This window comes from Manis javanica, chromosome 14, assembly GCF_040802235.1.
Source record: "Manis javanica isolate MJ-LG chromosome 14, MJ_LKY, whole genome shotgun sequence".
NCBI classification, from domain to species: domain Eukaryota; kingdom Metazoa; phylum Chordata; class Mammalia; order Pholidota; family Manidae; genus Manis; species Manis javanica.
In genome coordinates, this window is record NC_133169.1 from 48815387 (window position 1) to 48834368 (window position 18982).

The following is an 18982-nucleotide window of genomic DNA, read 5'->3' on the forward strand; positions in this document are numbered from 1 at the left end:
TTCCTGATCTTGTGCCTGATCTTTCAGCTTTTTTTCATGGAGTAAGATGTTAGCTGTAGGTTTGTTTTATATGGCCTTTATTATGTTGAGGCATTTTCCCTCTAAACCCACTTTGTTGAGAGTGTCTGTCATTGATGGATGCTTAGTTTTGTCAAATGCTTTTCAGCATTTATTGAGATGATCATATGATTTTTATTCTTCCTTTTGTTAATGTGGTGTATCACATTCCTGAGATAAAACTCACTTGGTCATGGTGAATGATGTTTTTGATGTGTTTTTTAGTTTTCCTTGCCAATATTTTGCTGAGGAATGTTGCATTTATGTTCATGAGAGATATTGGTCTATAATTTCCTTTTTTTTTGTAGTGTCTAATTTTGGTCTCAAGGTGATGCTGGCTTCATGGAATGAGTGGAAGGTTTCCTTTTTCTTTGATATTTTGGAATAGTTTTAGAGGTATAGGTATTAAGTCTTACTTAAATGTTTAGTAGAATTTTCCTGTGAACTCATATTGTACTGGACTTTAGATTGTTGGGAATTTTTTGATTATCACTTTAATTCCATTAAAGTAATCAGTTTCTTCTGATTTTCTTTTTTTTCCTTGTTCAATCATGGGAGGTGCATGTTTCTAGGAATTTATCCATTTCTTCTTGGTGTTCAAAAGTTTGGCTTATAATTTTTCATAGCACTCTTTTATAAATGTTTTTATTTTTTTTGGTGTCAGTTGTAACATCTCTTTCATTTCTGATATTATTTATTCAAGTCCTCTTTTTTGATGAATCTAGCTAATGATTTATCAATTTTGGTTATCTTTTCTAATTACAGCTCCTAGTTCCATTGTTCTTTTCTGTTTTATTTTATTTTCTATTTCATATGTCCACTCTGGTCTTTATTATTTCCTTCCCTTTACTAGCTTTGTGCTTTGTCTTCTTTTTATAGTTTCCTTAGATGTACAATTACATTGTTTATCAGATGTTTGTTTCTTCAAGTAGGCCTGTAACACTATAATCTTCCATGTTAGAACAGCATCCCAAAGATTTTGAATTGTTGTGTTTCTATTTTCATTATTCTTCAAATATTTTTAAATTTCCTTTTTGATTTCTTTCTTGACCCATTGGTTTTTAGCAGCATGCAGTTTAATCTCCAGCTAGCCTTATGTGGTTTCCCTTGTATGTAATTTATTGCTTGTCTTGCTTCCTTTAAGATTCCCTTTGTCTTTGATGTCAGACATTTTAATTATTATGAGTCTTGGTGTGGACCTCCTTGGGTTCATGTTATTTGGGACACTCTTCACTTCTTGGGCTGAAATGTCTCTTTCCTTCCAAGGTTAAGGAGATTTTCAGCTATTATTCAAATATGTTTTCTACCCCTTTCTCTCTCTGTTCTCCTTTTGGGATCCCTATCATGTGACTGTCAGGGTGTTTGTTGTTCTCAAAGTTCCTTAAGCTATCCTGATTTCTTTTATTCTTTTTTCTTTCTGCTGTTCAGCTTGAGTGCTATCCATTACACTGTATTCCTGGTCACTAATCCTTTCTTCTGCTGCATCTAATCTTTCATTGATTCCCTCTAGTGTATTTTTCATTTCAGTTATTGTATTCTTCATCTGTTATTGGTTCTTTTTTATGTTTTGTATATATATTTTTGTTCTCCCTGAGTTTATTCACTCTTCTCTCAAGTGAGAGCATCTTTATAATCATTACTTTAAACTTTATTTCAGGTAGGTTGCTTAACTGTTTCATTTAGCTCGTTTCCTGATCTTTTTCTTGCTCTTTCATTTGAAGTATATCTTTGTGTTTATTTCTATAGGTTTGGGAAAAGAGCTACCTCACCCTTTCTTGAAGGTACATTCCATGGGTAGACTGCATGTGACTGTTTGGCAGTTGGCTGGAGGCCATTTGGGCATGGGCATGGGCTTTCCAGTGCTAGGGTTCCCAAGGAGTGGGCTGAGGGATTCCTGGGTTGAAAATGGGCTAGGGCCTTGATGACAGGGTTACCAGGGGTGAAGGGTGCCACCTGGGATCTCATGGGTGGGTGCCAGCTTGTGCCACATTGGTAGAGTGACTGTAGTTATAGGGGTGTAGTCTGTGGGGCTTCCTCATAGCACCACCTGGGGCCTTGCCAGTGTGGGGAATGGAATGGGAAGAGCAAGTGTGGAGGTCTTCTGAGTGTGCCTGGTCAGAGCCATGCTAATGAGGTGGCTGGGGATGGATGGGACAGTTTCTGAGGGTCTCCTGAGTGGGTGCCATCATTGCTGCACTAACAAGATGGCTCGTGATGGGAGGAGAATGGGTAAAATGAATTCATGGCAATCTTACTAGTGTTGCCTTGGTGGAACTGCTAGATCACTGGCAGGTGTGTTTGGGTGCAGGCAGGGTCTGGGAGACTGCCTTGCTTAAGATCAGAAATGGTCTGTTCACACAGCCCCTGCTTCCCTCCACACTATAAACATGTGGGGGTGCAGGGGAACAATGGCACTCACCCTCCTCCCATCCAGCCTAGCAATGAGTGCAGGTAACATAAACAATGGTGCTCACCAGCATCTCTGGTACCATGAAGAGTTCTAGCAGTTACCCCAGTTTGGCCCCGTGCTCTACTTCTGAACATCAGTAGTTTCCTTCACTTATACTGTGGTTGCCCTTTAAAATGTGGCTCTTTTTCTGTGCCCCAGGGCAGGTGAGTCTCTGTTCAGGTAACTCAGTGGTATCTTTCCCTACTACAGGACTGCATGAGGGATTGGGGGTGGGGTACCTCCACTACCATGTCTCCATCTCTCCTAATATTTTTATGTGGCCATTTTATCCCTCATTGTGCAGAATGTGTTCACTCAGGCCTCAGTTCTTCCTCAGGATAAATTACCTGTGTAGTTGTAGATTCGATGTGAACATGGGAGGAGGTATGTTCAAGCTTTCCTGTGCTTCCCTCTTGGCCCTGTCTCAGGAGTTCTTGAGAATCATTGTAGGAAAGGTAAAATAGAGTCTATTCCACGTATAACTGTGTTGGACATGTTATTTTTGTTTTCTGCCAGCTTTATTGTTTATCTACATTTGTTTACTAAGCTGGATGGTTTGAAGGAATGCCCAGAGTAAAAGTTATTAAGGCTTTTTTTTTTCAGAAACTTGCCTTACTAAAATTGTGGGGTAGGAAATTCTAATCACATGCCCTTTGTCTCAGAGAAGTTGTGGGAGGGTGTTCAAGCCTCTGACAGAAATAGTTTGTGGACAAGACTTTATCATCTTTGCAAAGACACACCTCAGAAATGATCGACAGTTATTTTTGATCAGCACAAAAGGACAGATTGTTGGAAAACAAGCAGAGACAAAAATGGTGATGTTCTCCAACCCTCGTACATCATGTCTATAACTGATGTACATGGTAAGGCAGCTGTTGGTCCAGTAAAAGAAGACAAAGCAGCTCACCAGGGCCAGGATCGTGTGGGTGGCCTTGGTTTCAGGAGAGACTCGTGGGCAGAGGCTGGTCCTGTGGACGTGCTGGACTGTCCTGCGGTGTGTGAAGAGGAGCCTCACCACATACACACTGGCTCAGATCATGAGGAACATGCACAGGATATCTCGTATGACCATGCTCCCTTCAAGGACAGCTACCTGAAGCCTATCAGATTCTCTCACGCTACAGTATGTCAGAGAATATTTTTGTCTGACTTCTGTGGCGTTATAAGGGGCTCCAACTTTTATGATGACCTGGATGTAGATCAGCATGTTGATGATCCAGAAAAAAAAAGAAAGAAGGAAAAATGTATGTAGAGAGTTGGGGTTTGAGCCACACCCAACTACAGTGGCTGGGAGTGATCATTATTGCCCAAAACACACTCAGGAAGGACGTCATACAGAGGGAGAGACCCCGGGTGACTCTGTACATGTACAACATTGTCTTACAACCAGTGTCGTCCATAAAATGTCTTATTCCAAAGTAATGTATTACTTCTGGAATCCCACTGAAAAGGATTGTCATGACATTAGCTAAGGTTAAGTGGGTGAATATCCAGTCTATAGGCTTCTTTGCGTGGGGTTGAAATAAGAGGGTGTTGATTTGTAATGCTAGTAGCAATGTATTCCCAATAATGCCAATCCCAAATTGAGAGAGAAAGAATATTCCCCAAACAGTGGTATTTGGAAATATGGTCATTGGCCTGTTGTACTTTGGAAGGACTCTTTCACAGCTTTAAAAAGAATATAAATGGTTTGTAATCTTGACGGAAATAACAGGGCTGCATGGAGACGTGGTCACTCTCTGCAGTAGGATGTGCAAATGGTCTGTAACAATAGGCAGGAAATGAATAAGCTCTAGAGGCATATGTCAAGCATTATTGAAGTAGCTTTAGAGGAATATTAGGATTGAGATAAAACAGGCCTTATTTATAAAAACATTACTGTAATTCTGAGAAATAAATTGAGCATCCTGAAGGAGAATATTTATTCATGAACAATAATATTTCAGCTTTATGGAGATTTTATTTAAGTTCTACATATACGTCTGAACTTCATTTCAAAAATTTGAATGTACTCATGCATTTAAAATTTCCCACATCAACATGCAAATGTTCTCTATTTTTTGCACATTTCTTGAGTCATTTCTCCTCTTTTCAGCAATATTCCTCTAAGTAACTATCTCTATTGTTTGTCTCCAATTTCTCACATTTCATTTGCTCTTGATCTCAGTGTTAGGAACGTTAGGTAGAAAGTTAGATATGAACAGCCAGGGAAGGAGAATATTAGGTTCAAGGACAAAATTGCCCAAACTGCCCAGGTAGGGGTCCAACATGAAGAGGACAAAGGCTTTGTAGGGAGATAACTTCTTGCCTATAGGAACCAGGCCAAACTGGTCTCAACCAGGTCCCAAGGAAGAGCAATCAAACAAAACTAGAACCATCCAAACCACACCTTCTCATAATCTCATTAAAATAAAATTGTGGTTTTGCTCCCCCCACCCCCCAGCGTGCATTCCGGGGGTGGGGTGGGGTGGGGTGGGAAGACATGTGCACCAAGAAAAATGGGTATATAACTAGAGCTGTCAATCAAATGGCCTCACCCTGTCAATCAAAAGAAGTACCTGCCAGATAAGTCCTGATAAATAGACTCTCCCCTAAAAGTTTGGGGCCTTTGTATCCCTTGACTCTGGCCAGCTCCTCCTTTGGAGTGTATTCAAATAAAACTTTCACTCTGCTTCACTGCTGTGTTTCTGCCTAAGAGATTACAGTTCTTTATTGTGGAGGCACAGGGACCAAGGAGAACAAGCTCAGCCTATAACACCAGACATTGGTAGACTGGGAAGTAGCTGTTAAAGTCTTTCCTTCCCTGGATAAGTTGTAATGAGACATTATGGCTCAACTCAAGAGGTGGCTTTTTTTTTCGCATCCCTTGAATGTAGGTTGGCTTTGACTTGTTTTGGCCAGTTGGTGTGGAACAAACATGACACAAGCAGGATCTTGTTAAGTGCCTGAATGGGCACATAAGCACTGCCTTGCTGCAAACCTGGACACAACCATCTCAGCTTATAAGAGCAGGAGCAGACACACAGAGGAAGTCTTCAGCTAATTTCTAAAACTTTACATAAGGCCATTTCACTCCAAGTAACACTGAGACCCACATGAGACACCAACCATCCTCAAGCCAGCTACCAACATGACCACACTTGCATGAGAAATTCCTGTACAGAAGTTAAAGAAGCCAGCACCAAAAGTCACGTATTACATAATTCCATTATATCAAATATCCCCAACTGTATAAGTCCATAGACAGAAAACAGATACATCGTTGCCAGGGACTGGAGAGAGGGTGGTCAGAAGAGTGACTGGGGAATCTGGGTTTATTTTGGGGGTTTGATGGGATGTTTTGAACCTCAATAGAAGGTTGTGGTTGTACAAAATTGCAAATAATGTAATTTCCACTGAATGGCCCACTTTTAAATGGATAATTTTGTTTTCTAAATTTCATCTTGATAAAATAGATAAATGTGCATGTAAATAATTTCAAACTACATGCACCAAGGAATAAACAAGAATAATATATCATGCACAGTTTGTATTTTCTTGGAAATGCAAAGATGTTGTAGCTTTAGGGAATCTATTAACATAATTCTCCATACTAACACCAGGAAGAAGGAAGGTGCGTGACCATCTCAGTGATCCAAAAAGTACATTCATATACACTTAGCACCCATTTATGACAAAAAATAGAACCCCTGAAAGTATATTATAAATATAAGGGAGATTACTAACTTTCTGTGAGGCGGCTAGCTAATATAAACATATAAACATAACATTATGAGCATAAACATAGAACATAGAACAAACATAAATTAAGAAACTCAGTATGATTGTCTTTTAACTCAGAAATATAACATACCCACTCGTATGTCCCATTTAGGTTCCTAACGTGCTAAAGAATGAAAAGAAAGGCAAGCATTCTAGAATAAATAATGTGATTGCCATATTCACTAAGATAGTCTATACTGAAAGCTCTAGGAAAAAAAAAGTATTGTAACAGGTAACACAGATCATTAATTTATAAGGTATTTCCTCAGTTAGATAATATAATTTTATGAAATATAGGAATTATAACAACAAAAATACTATGGGATAACCCTAAAATTTGTGCAACAATTTCTTGGGTAATATTATATAAATCAATGAAAAGATATTAATAAAGAATAGACAGTAGTATGTGGAACATTTATAAGTCAGAGCATCCAATACAGAATATTACTTCTCACCAATATTTAAAATGTAATGCAATTTCCAACAAATATAAACCCTTTTGTTACTTTGAACTTGAAAAGTTGTTTCTAAAATTTTCTTTGTTAGATCAGAGAATGGCGAGGAGCCAAGACACATGAACAAGAAGGACCAGGCGGCATATGGAGAAACCATCGAAAATAAACAAGAAAAATAGGGGGAAGAGGTGAAAGAACATAAATGAGCAACAGAAAATCCGGAGAATTAAGTAATGTTTAATCAAAGTGGAAAGCTAAAGAGAGGAACAAAAAATATGATGGCAAAGTGACACTAGAAGTAGGCAAGGAGGATGAAGGCAGTGCCGTTCCAGGAGGGAAATCAGCCAAAGAGAGTGAGGGAGCAAAGAGACCAAGTACAAATCGGGGCAGCAAGAAGAGAAGAAATTGATGCGAATGCAAGAGGCACAGAAGCAAAGAAAGGACTATGGGAAAAGAGAAGCCTAAAAAAAAAAATAGAAAAAAATTAGCATATATGTCTGTCAGAATAAATTAAAGGCATGAAATGGGGGAGTTTAGGAAAGCAAAAAAAAAAAAAAAAGAGTAATTTTCCAAACTGAGGAAGAAGTTTCTATGAGAACATTTAGCTAGGATTGTGATGACCTACTAGGACCCCCAGAATTAATATGAGGATTATTTTAAACTAAAGACATTTGAGATTCAACAGATACAGAAAGGAGCCTTCTAGGAGCTTTCATTATAACACTAAAAGCAGGAACTTCTGGGAATAAAACTGTCAGAAATGTCATTCTCTGGGGGAGCTTTACAGCCATGAAAAAGATGGAAAATACCACTTACACCTGCATAAACAATAATTATCACAAAGTGTCTTATCTCATGTTTGGTCCCTTAGAAAACCATTTGTTTTTCCCATGGAAGCCTCTTCTACCCCTTCTTTTCCGAAACTCCTAATTTTAGCCATTTAGGGGCAACTTCCTGCGTGAGCTCCTGTTAATCTGCATGCCTCCATATATAACTTAAGAGGGTGGTAGAAAAGATTTTCCTCCTCAACAAGGTCAATAAGAAATCTTAAAGATCAAAAAGCATATAAATTTGTATAATATAAATATCAGAAAACACAAATAAGAGGAATAGATGAGAAAGCAGTAGAAAGAGAAATAACAAAATAAGGAAAAAAAGAAGAAAGTAGGACGAAAACATGATGAATTCATTACCGATTGGAAACAAGTTGAGAAATGAATTAAAAATCAAAATTTCAACCAACGAAAGGGGTCGTGAAAATAGCGAAAGAGGGTGAAAGAAGGCTGGGTGGGATAGAAAAAGAGGACACCGAGAGGACAAAAGAAGAATGTACTTGAATTTTGTTTAAATAGAGAAAAATTCAAAATATTTTAGACTGAAAAACTTAACAGTTGACTGAAAAAAAGTAAATTTGGAAAGAGGGGCACAAGGATGTAAATACTGGGACGTGGCAAACTGAAAAACTGAGTAATTGAATAAGAAATATAAGGCAATAAAAGTTAAGACGATAAAGGGGACGAAGTACACGCATCAGAGACGGAGAGGGGAAGAGGGAAACAGGAACTGAAAATCTCCCTGAGACGCAGCGCATCACATGAAAGGCCGAGCCTGGGAGCAGCGGGGGCGGAGGAGGGGACACTGACGGAGGGGGCGGCCTCCCAGCATTAAGGGGGGCAGGGTGAGCAGCAGGACACCGACAATGATGGACACGCAATATGAGAAATAGGACAGAAGTGAGGATTTCACAGGTGTGGGTAGGAGGAGGTGCTGAGCAGAAGGCGCTGGACAGGACAAGGGAAGGTTGACAGGAGGGGAAACAGAGTATATAAAACAAATGGGGAAATAATCGCCCACTGGCACAGCTAGAGCTCCTGGGCTGGTATCAGTCACCAACCGAGCCCCAGGGTCCTCAAGCTTTCCTGCTGCCCCAGAACCTTCTGGAACGACCAGGTCCCCAGTTCTCCCCATCCCTCCACCCTCTGGGACTCTGTGTGCACAGCCCCCTGGGGGGGCAGCGGGCTCTCTCCCTGCACCTCACAATGTGGCCTGGAGCTGGGGGGTTTTTCTCCTGGCCCCTCTTGTCCATCCAGTTCCAGATCAGTTTCCCCGTCCCTAAGGTGCTGTCCTGAGACCATTCCAGGTACCAGTGTGTGTAATGCACTGAAAGATATGACCCCTCACAGGTTATTAGGTTGACATAAGCACTTTAGTGTTACTTAGTTTTAAAGAATGTTAATTCTTGCATGGTGTAATTATTGACCTGTTACATAAACTATTTTCATGTCCTGCATAATAAAACTATTGGAAGATGAAATAAATATTTTACACCATTCCCTTTATTTGTTTAACATACTTCCATTCCATATATCCACTAAAAGGGTGACAAAATATACCATACATTACACTGCAAGTCATCATTGATCATGCTATTTTGTATATATGTAATTTTTGGTAAAATATGTTATTTTATTTGTATATGACACTGAATTAAATAATTGCCTCTGAAATGACTCCTCAATAATATTGTTTGTAGCACACAACTGATGATCACAATATAAACTTACACAGACTTGTATAGATGAGTCATAGAAGCAAAATTTTACAGGAAATTCCCCTTAACTTAAATTCAAATAGAATAATTTTACTCAGAGGAGTGAGAATAAGAGATGAAGGTATATAAGGGCAGGAGATAGCAAAATCAAAGGAACAACAGAATAGAGAGATGAGAGAAATGGAAAAGAAAACAGCAGCCAGGAAACAGGGACAGAGGAGCACGGGTGTGGGAACAGGCGGGGAGCAGGGTAACACGGAGCAGAGGCAGAGCAGGGACCACAGGAGAATCAGAAAGAAAGGAGGATGGCAAGTACATCCCTGCAAGGATGCCCAGACCGCCCCCTTCACGCAGCAGCTGCAGACCGGGCGAGTGTGGGGGCACTTACTGATCTGAGCTCCACAAGCCAGGTCAGGGACACGTCTGATGGCCGCGGCCGGATCCGGGAGCCTGGATCCAGGTTATAAGAGGAGCCGAAGAGCGGGTTACTCCCTGCCCACGGACTGCATCCCAGTTTGCACGCAGTGAACTTTCTGATTTGTCCAGAGGAAGAACAAATTACTCTCTTAGCTTCAGAGGGTTCTCTGGATAAGTTTACAAGTGTTTTGAATTAAAGTCACCACCTGAGGTCACAAACATATCTTCCTACATCTGGTGAGAAGTGATTACACAGAGTTCTACAGCAGTAGAGGAGAAAGTAAACTTAGAGTGCTAATTGTTTTCAGTTGCTAGAAAACAAAAGTGTTTTTTAGGGCTTCAGTCAAAGTACAGACGTCTAGAGAGTAATTTCTTTCCTCTGAAGCTTCTCTTGATCCATAATTTATGTTGGAGCATCCAACTCTCCATTGACTTCCAAATAGAAATATAAATGCTCGCATCTGGGGTTCATTAACCAAAACTGAATTTTTAGTTGACTACTTAATACAGAGGTCTATAAGCAATCCAACTGCATAATTTCAGCAATTTATTCTATCAGTATTATTTTTTAAATGCAATTTGGGGCAGTTGTGCAAATACTACATTTTGTAATAAAGCAGTCAGCCTGAAGAAAAAGTGAAGCTGATATTCCGGTAGTGCCCAGGCCAGTGAGGTACGTGCTGAGTCTAGCTTCCTCTTCAGGACTTGGGTTGGCAGACTTGGGTCCCACGCTATGACATCTGGGGAAAGGAGAGGTTCTTCCTGCTCATATCCCACCAGCACCCTCTTCCTGAATACACACAGGCTCCCAGCCCAATACGGCAGGGCTGACAGGACTATCTCTCGGTGCACTTAGTCATTTGACAACTATTTACCCAGGGTCTAGTTTTCAATGTCCGAAGTTTTAAAAATCACTGATAATCCTTATGGCTAAGAATCATCTCTAAACTGTCACCCTCAGCTTTTGGTCATGCATGGGTGTACAGAGACACAAATGATGCTTTCACTGAGCTCATATTTTTCGGTAAAATGAGTGTAATATTTAGCATGTTGGAAAATAACTGTAGGAAAAAACGGATTATTGCTGGAGGCTGGAGGGCTTGGAAAGGAGTGGTCAGGACAGTCCCTGTTCAAAGGTGAGATCTGAGCAGAGTCTGAAGGAGATGAGGGAATGGCTGTCAGGGAAAGGGGGACAGGAGCATTCCAAATAGTGAGAAGGGTTGCATTAGCCAGTCTGGGCAAAGGGAGAGATCGAGGGTGGTGGGATGTCATCAGGCCTGCTCACAGCCAGTTTAGTAAGCCTTTAAAAGGTTTTTGGGTTTTGTTCTGAGACATATTGATGGACATTATGTTATTCTTTCCTATTGTGACTTGTTGTACTCTCTATTGTCACAGAATTACTCTGGCTACTGTGCTGGTTTTAGAGTGTAGGTTGCAAAGATGTATGCAAGGGACTCAATTTAAGAGGCAGTTGAAATAATGCACATGAGAGATGATGGGTTTCAGCAGTACAGTGAGACTGGTGGTGAAACAATTGTTACGACTCTGGATTATTTTTTAAATGCAGGCAACAGGTTTTCCTGATGGCTTAGATGTGGGTGTGGGTGAACGAGAGGAATCAGGGTGGCTCCGGGGTTTGGCCCGAGCGAGCTGAAGGAAGGAATTGCCGGTGTCTTGCATAGGACAGTGAGAGGAGCAGGTTCTGGGGGAGACCAGGAGAGCAGTGCGCACGTGTTCAGTGAAGTTTCTACTACAGACCCAAGTGGGAGGTCAAGCAGGGGGCTGACATACGATGCTGGAGTTGGAGGAAGTGTTTGCACATAGTTCGCTCTTGCTGCTGAAAACCAAGTTGCCGGAATAAAGCACCAAGGAGTGACTGGGGGCAGAGCAGACAAGGAGAGCAGGGTGCAGAGGGCAGCAGCAGGGCAGGACCCAGCTTGGGGGCCTGAGGAGGAGTGGCCAGGATGTTAGAGGGAAATGAAGAGAGACGTCAATCCTGGTGACCAAGTGAGCAATGTTTTTCCAAAGGAGGAAATGAGAAACAGTACATGATATAAATGTATGAAAAAATATGAGATGATAGTAACATGGAGTTTAGCGAAAAGGAGGTAGAGAGGAGACCGCAGGGGAGTTTGTGATGCTGCCGTCATCCTGCTGTGATCGGCTCGTAGCAGGGAACGCTGAAGAGTAGGGGCTTTTCTGTGTCTGTAAAGGGAAAGAATGTGGGGTTGCACCTGGAGATGATGGGAATCAAAGGAGTACTTTGTATAAAAAAATGAAATAAAGAATATCATCTTTGTAAATACATGCAAAAAAAATGCAGTAGAGAGAGAAACGATGAGAGGAGAGAGGACACAAGTGCTGTAACGATGTCCTGAACAGAATAATGTGATTTAGAACAAGTTTTGGCTGAAGTGTTTGGGCCTCATTATGTGTGATTATCATCGTCCGTCAACATCCCTAAGTGTCATGTTTTAATGAGGCTTCCTGTGTCCCCCTGGACTTGGACCTGTGTCCACATGGTGATTCTCCTCAAGAGACATCGTCAGTCCAGCTTGTCCACAGGACCAGCCTGTGTCCACAACCTCCCCTGAAACCATGGTCATCTGCATGACGCTGGCACTGGTGACCTGTCTTGTTTTCTTTGGAATGACTGAATGTGCATTTCCATGTGTTTAGCACATGTATACGTGGAAATTCCAAGGATGAAGAAGACCCTTTGTGTTCTTTTATTTTGCTATCCAATCATCTCGGCTTCCTTGTTGATCAATACTGAGAGTATAATTTCCAAATGATGCACATCTTTTCAAGGTTGAGAATTTTTCATTCTGACAATGAGTTCAATGATTAGCTGAGGACCTATGGTTTCTGCTGACTCAGGAATCTTTGTAGTGATTTGTTTGGGAATAAAGGAGCATATTATAGGAAAAATTTAGTGCTGTTTCTAACCATATTGCACAAAATTCAAATTCTGATAAGTGATCAATAATTTACTAGCAATTTATGAAATTCACTTAAGGCATTAAAAACAAGTTTCAGAGCAACAATATTATCCTACATATTAATTGCAGTATTGCACTATATATAATACTTAAGATATTTAAAAGCATGTTAACATATTTTCTTTGAGAAATATAACAATAAGGTAAAATAACTGAACACCTGGGAGTGATAAACACTGAATTAAAGATAGTAGTTCCTTTTGGTGAAATAGTGACAGGGTGTGACCCAGAGAGGCACACTGGACACTCCATTTGCCTTCATACCAGTTTCATATTCTAAGTTAAATAATGAAGCAAGTGGTGCCCTTTAAACTATTTTCCATAATTTTGAAAATGTTAAATGTTTCAGATTAATTTCTACAGTATGTGCTTTTCCCACACATCCTTACATTTTAATGGTAGTCCTTTAATTTTAAATCACTTATGTTTCTGATTGTCTTCTGCAAATCTCTGTATAGATAAGTTATTTTTATTTCCAATATTAGTGAGTCAAGATAAGTACCAATAAACAGTTTGACATTCTGTAACACTGAATGTTCAGAGAGTCTATAATTGAGTATTGTCACTCTCAGGCAGATCCCAAACAAGTACTTGTGTTGGGGAGAGTTAGATTCAGTATTGCAGGGAAGCTGGACAGAGTGAAACCAAAGTCAAGGGAGAGAGAAAGCAGGTTTACTACACTCTGTAGCAGTGCAGCCCCCAACCTAATGTCTGACAGGCCCCCAGTGTTCGGGGAGGGCTTTTTTTTATGTGGTTTGCAAGGGGTTTTAGTCAGGACAATCCACTCTAACAGATGCCGATTGATAGCTCACTAGTTATGTCTTACTGGTTGGAGACTCCTGTGGTCATCTGACCCACCTCCTGCTAATGTCCTAACAGTTGGAGATGCCTGTGGTCATCCAATGCCTCCTCCTGCTTATGTCTAGCTTCCTGCATAACATTCTCCCCTCAAGCAGTGGGGACCCAATTTGGGGGGACGAGGTTGATGGCTGCTCTGGCTACTTCCAGCTGTACTGGGGTGTTTCAGTCATTTGGTCTCAGTTTCTTGCTATCTTTTGGGATGGAGGAGGTTCTGGGCTACCATACAGATGTCCATCAAGAGGTCTTATGAAGATAGGATGGTCTTCCTCAGGCAGTAAGGGTTTGAACCCTCATGACAAAAGGACTTTAGTCTTGATGGAGTGTAGTCTGGAAGAAATACATTTAGTTAAGAAGCATAGGGACCAGGCTATTTCTCTGCAGACATGAGACAGAAAAGCACAAGGGAAGGAAAATGCCCAAAGCATAGAAAGTTAACTGTCAATTTGTGAGCTCAGTCATGAGTGACTTATCTTATCTGGGTGGCTGGCTTGAAAAGAAGTCTTAAGTCTTGTATGGTTCACAGGTATAGCTGGGCTCCCAGGTGAGAACCTGGGTACCTGGCTATAGAGGCTTGTTTTCTGGTCAGTCAAAGACAGGAAGAATCCAAATTCTTTGAAAAACATGTGCATATTATATGAGTGTACCCCCATCTTCACGTGCACATGGGCTGGGTCTAGGGATAAGGCTTATCTGAATAAATGAGGACTGTCCTGAATCCCTGGGGAAGGACAATCCAACTTCATTGTCTGGAGGGATTTTCTGGAGTGGTCCATTCAAAGGCAAATAGTGATTGCGATCCTCTCTCTAAGAGGATGCAGTAGAAGGCCTCCTTGTGATCTAGGGTCATGAACCACGAGGTGTCAGGTGGAAAGGTTTCTAGTAGAGTATATGGGCTACGGAGTACTGGGTGGAGAGGCACAACTGCTTCATTGATAATTCTTAGATCCTGGACTAAGCAATAAGTCTGATCTTTCTTTTTGATACCTAGGATTGGGGTATTGAAAGTTGCATTAGTTGGAACCAGTAGCCAGTGTTCAAGGAACTTGAAAATCAGAGGTTGGAGGCCATCATGAGCCATGGGCTTCATAGGATGTTGTTCTGTCTGGGAAACTTAGTTGGGTCCCTGAGCTGAATGACAACTGGGGTGGCATACTTAGCCCTTCCTGGGATTCCCTTATCCCAAATGTCAGGATCAATAGACTCTGAAAAGCTTACAAGGGGGTCTTGGGAATGACAAGAAGGCGGGGAGGCATCTGGCTGGCTGGGGGAAGCTGAAAATTATCCTGGTATAGAGAAATAGGGTATTCCTTTATGACTAAAAATGAATATGAAAAATATTGACTATGGAGGAGGCATCCTAAGGGTGGAGGGAAGGTCTTAGTAGTAGGTTCCCCATCATTCCAAGTATGGTACACATTCTGAAGGGTAGGGGTCCAGAATAGGAATTGAGGACACTGTAGGGGGCTCTGGTGTCAATTATAAAGAAAATTGTCCTAAGCGCCACATCCAAGGTTATCCTTGGCCCTGGCTAGTGATGTCTATAACCATGGTTGGGGCTGGCCCACTAGGGCCTCTTCATTCTTGTGAAAGGAGCCCAAGGACCACAGGCAGCTCTGATGGCTCAGGGGCCCTACGGCCAATGGGTCCAAGGGAGGCCCAATGACACATTTCCTGGCACTTGTAGTTGGGAGCTTGGGGAGGCCTGTCCATAGTAGGACAGCGCTTTGCCCAATGCCCAGGCCTTCAGCAAATGTTGCATTTATTATCCTTTTTAGGATTTTTGTCAGGACCGTGTGAGCGAGGAGACATGGGTCCGGCCACAGTAACACCTCACAGCAGATTATGTTGGTCTCCTTCCTCTTCTCCTATTCCCGAGTCCTAGCCTCCTTTTCCTGGTCGTGGTCACACGACACTGTATCGGCTGCAGTCAGGAGTCCATCTACACTGATATTAGGGTTTATCTAAATTTGTTTCTGTAATTTCTTTCTAATGTCAGATGCTGACTGCGAGAGAAATTTGTTTATCAGTATTACCCCTTGCATGACTTTAGATCTAGATTAGTATAGTTAATGTGTTTTACAGTCTTTCTAAGAATGGAACAGGATTTTCCTCTGGGCCCTGGCTAACAGCTGGAACCTTTGAATAGTTAATAACCTTTGGTCTGGCATTCTTTAGCCCAGTTTTTATGCAAAGGACGAAATGGTTCCTCTTGCACACGGCCTCTTTGTCGTTATAATCCCAGTTAGGATCCATAGAGGGGACAGCTGTATCTCCAAAGGAAAATTGAGTATAGGACAAATGAAGACTGCTGGCAAACCTGTGGGTTTATTTAATAAGTCTCTTGTTCAGGATTGGGAAGAATTTTTCCCAAGATTATCATGATCTTCCCAGGTGAGGATATAAGCCAGGCTGACATGCTGGCATTCGTCAGCATAATTATCTGGATTGGTGGTATAGCTGCCAAGCTGTTCTAATTCAGACAGTGAGAAAGGTTAGTAGACTTTCATAGTGGTAAATTCTCCTCCTGCTGTGTCTACTAACAGGAGAACTTTAGTAGGTGCCTTTGGGAGCAGATTTGAGTGTTCAGTACCCAATTCCTGAAAAACCTGCAGGGTTATTGGAGAACGTTTGCCCTTGGGTCGTCCCAGGTACTAGGGTGGTGGAAATGCAGGGAGAGGAGCAGAGGGAGGGCCAGGCAGACTATGTAATTTACAAGTCCAACAGAGATCCCCTCAGCTTCTAAGATAGAAGAACTCCTGAACATATGGTATCTCTGCCCATTTACTCAGCTGTTTGCAGAAGAAATTAAGTTGGTAAAATGTTAGGGTGAAAATGTTAGGCCATTGAATGGCCATTAACCTTGGTCACTTGCTTGGCATTGGGCTCATGCAGTTTTGAAAAATATTAGTCTTTTCCTTTTGAGTACTCTGGGTCTATCTGGGATGAATGAGAAAGGATACAGTCCACTGGGATGTTGGCTGGAGTGGACTCCTGGTTGCCCATCTAGGAAGAAAGGAATGGTTAGAGAGCATAGCATCCCAGGGTCTATCCCAGAGGTCTCGGTGTCTTAAGACATGGAAATCTATTCTTGTTCTCAGGAAATACTTGTTCTCAGGAAATACATCTCTGAGAATAGAATGGAGGACTAGTTTAGACCTCAGGGGCCTTACCTTTATATAAGGTCCCAAGGGACAGAGAGAGTGGAACTCAGGGCCAGCAGAGGATTATTATATGTCTTGGTCTTGTTTTCCTAGGATCCCTGTGTTGTGAGATCTGTGTATTTCTGTGACCTGTGAAGCTATTTCCTTCCCCAGACTGTGGAAGTTTTCAGCAATTATTTCCTCAAAGAGACTTTCTATCTCTTTCTCTCTCTGTCTTCTTTGGGTACCCCTATAATGTGAATATTGTTCTGTTTGGATAGGTTGCACAGTTCTCTTATTATTATTTCATTCCTAGAGACCCTTTTTCCTCTGTGTGCCTCAGCTTCTTTGTTTTCCTGTTCTCTAATTTCTACTTCATTTACTGTTTCCTCTGCCTCATCTAATCTGCTTTTAAATCGTTCCATTGTATGCTTTATATCAGATATTGTATTTTTCAAAGTTTCTATCTCTTACCTGAAGTTCTCCCTGAGTGAATATTTTTCTGTAGCTCCATGAGCATGTTTATGATTTGTATTTTGAAATCTTTTTTGAAGAACATTGGTGATTTCAGTTTCAATTAACCCTCTTTCTGCTGTTTGAGGGGTTCTGGTTACTGCAAAATTCTTTTGCTGTTTCATATTTCTAATGATTACCATGGAGTAATAACTTTGTGTAAGCAGCGCCCTCTACTGCCCAGAAGCTCTATTCCTAGAGTGCTGGCAGTGGGGGATGGGTGGTCTCAGGTGCACAGTGCCTGGCACTGGCTGGAGGAAAGAGCTCTTTCCTGCTGTAGTGCCTGCCTACACTTCCAGAGCCATTCAGCCAGTGCATAGAGAGGAGCCTCTGCATTGCACCCCTGCAGCTGCTATAGGTGGGGCCAACCTCCAGCTGGCCTGGTGTGATGGCAGGCGCAGCAGGTGTGCAGAATGGTGCCTGCCAGGAGGAAGGTGTGGCAGGCTGCATAAGTGGGGAACCTTGGCACTGTGTTTCCAGCCAGGGGGATGGAGCATCTGAAGCTCCTGAAAGTACCCAATCTGCTGGGCTGAGTGTTCCAGGATGATTTTGTCCACCTGTCCTTTTTCCTGAGCAGTAAGCCCTGTGCAATCCTTGCCCCTTTAGCACCCTTCTCACTGTTGGAAAGTCTCTCAACGTGCCCACCTTTCTTTTTTCCAGAGGTGGCCTATTCTTCACAAGTGGCTGGAATCTCAGTCTCTTTGAGTATTCTACCTGTCTTTGCTTTCCAATCCCACTAATCTCCAGAGCACCATATAATGTGTGTTTGTGGTTCCAGAGCAGATCTCCAGGGAATGGGTTTTCAGCAGTCCTGGGCTTCTACTCCCTCCCCACTCCATTTCTCTTCCTTCTGCCAGGGAGCTGGGGTCGGGGCAGGGCTTGGGTCCTGCTGGATCACAGATTTGCTACGTTACCCTTTTACATGAGGTCTTCTCTTTCCCCCAGATATACATAGTCTGTAGCAGTCTTCTTTCTGATCACTCTTTTGGGATTAGTTGTATTTACTTATTTGTTGTATTTTTATATTATATTTGGTTTTGGGAGGAGGTTTCTGTCTCACTTCTCACACTGCCATCTTTAACACTTCTCCTCTTTTCAACTTTGGCACTTTAAATATGTCATCCCAGAGCCTTCTATCTGCCATGATTTCTGGTGAGAAATAAGCTGCTAATCTTACATGATGAGCCATTTTATCCGACAATTTGCTTTTTTCTTGCTCCTTCAAGATTCCATCTTTGTCTTTTGCTATTTTGACTATACTGTTTCAGACATGGATCTCTGAGTTAATTCTACTTAAACACCATTGGCCCTCTTGGCTGTGAAGATTCATATCTTTTATCAAATTAGGAAGTTTTCATGTATTATTCCTTCATGTATTTTTGTTCACTTTCTATTTATTCTGTTCGTCTGGGACTTTGATGAAGTATATATTTGTATGCTTCATGGTGTCCATAGGTGTCTTAGGCTCTGTTAATTTATATTCATTCCCTTTTCTCTCTGCAATTGACATTTACATTTCAATAGACTTATTTTCAAGTTAGTTGATCATTTTTTCTTTCTGATCAAAACTGCTGGTGAAGTTCTCTAGAAAATTTTTCATTTCACCTGTTATATTTTTCAACTGCAGAATTTCTTTTCTGTTTATTTTTAAAATATTTTCTTTTTTATTCATATTTTGTATTTGTCAAGATCTTGTTTTTCTGGTACTCTAGTCCTTTGTCTATGATTTATTTTAGCTCTTTGGTTTAAGTTTGTGTTATTAAGTCCAATGT

The 18982-nt window shown here is 41.4% G+C and overlaps 2 protein-coding genes across 4 annotated transcripts in view; one reads left to right on the forward strand and one right to left on the reverse strand.

The window, feature by feature from the left end:
• MGAT1 (alpha-1,3-mannosyl-glycoprotein 2-beta-N-acetylglucosaminyltransferase) overlaps positions 1-18982 on the forward strand; it is a 139657-nt gene that overhangs the window by 47714 nt on the left and 72961 nt on the right. Inside the window, exon 3 of one of the 3 annotated variants that reach the window (XR_012125277.1) lies at positions 6818-7213. The exons of the other annotated variants lie outside the window; for them this stretch is intronic. The gene's annotated coding sequence lies outside the window, so the exon portion shown is untranslated. Of the gene's footprint in view, positions 1-6817; positions 7214-18982 lie in introns of those variants that run through there. 3 annotated transcript variants of the gene reach the window in all.
• LOC140846258 (vomeronasal type-1 receptor 1-like) lies at positions 963-6789 on the reverse strand. Its single transcript, XM_073222019.1, is given in 2 exon segments — positions 963-3734; positions 3736-6789. Coding segments are annotated over 2 exon segments (975 nt in total). The 5' UTR covers positions 4141-6789; the 3' UTR covers positions 963-3164.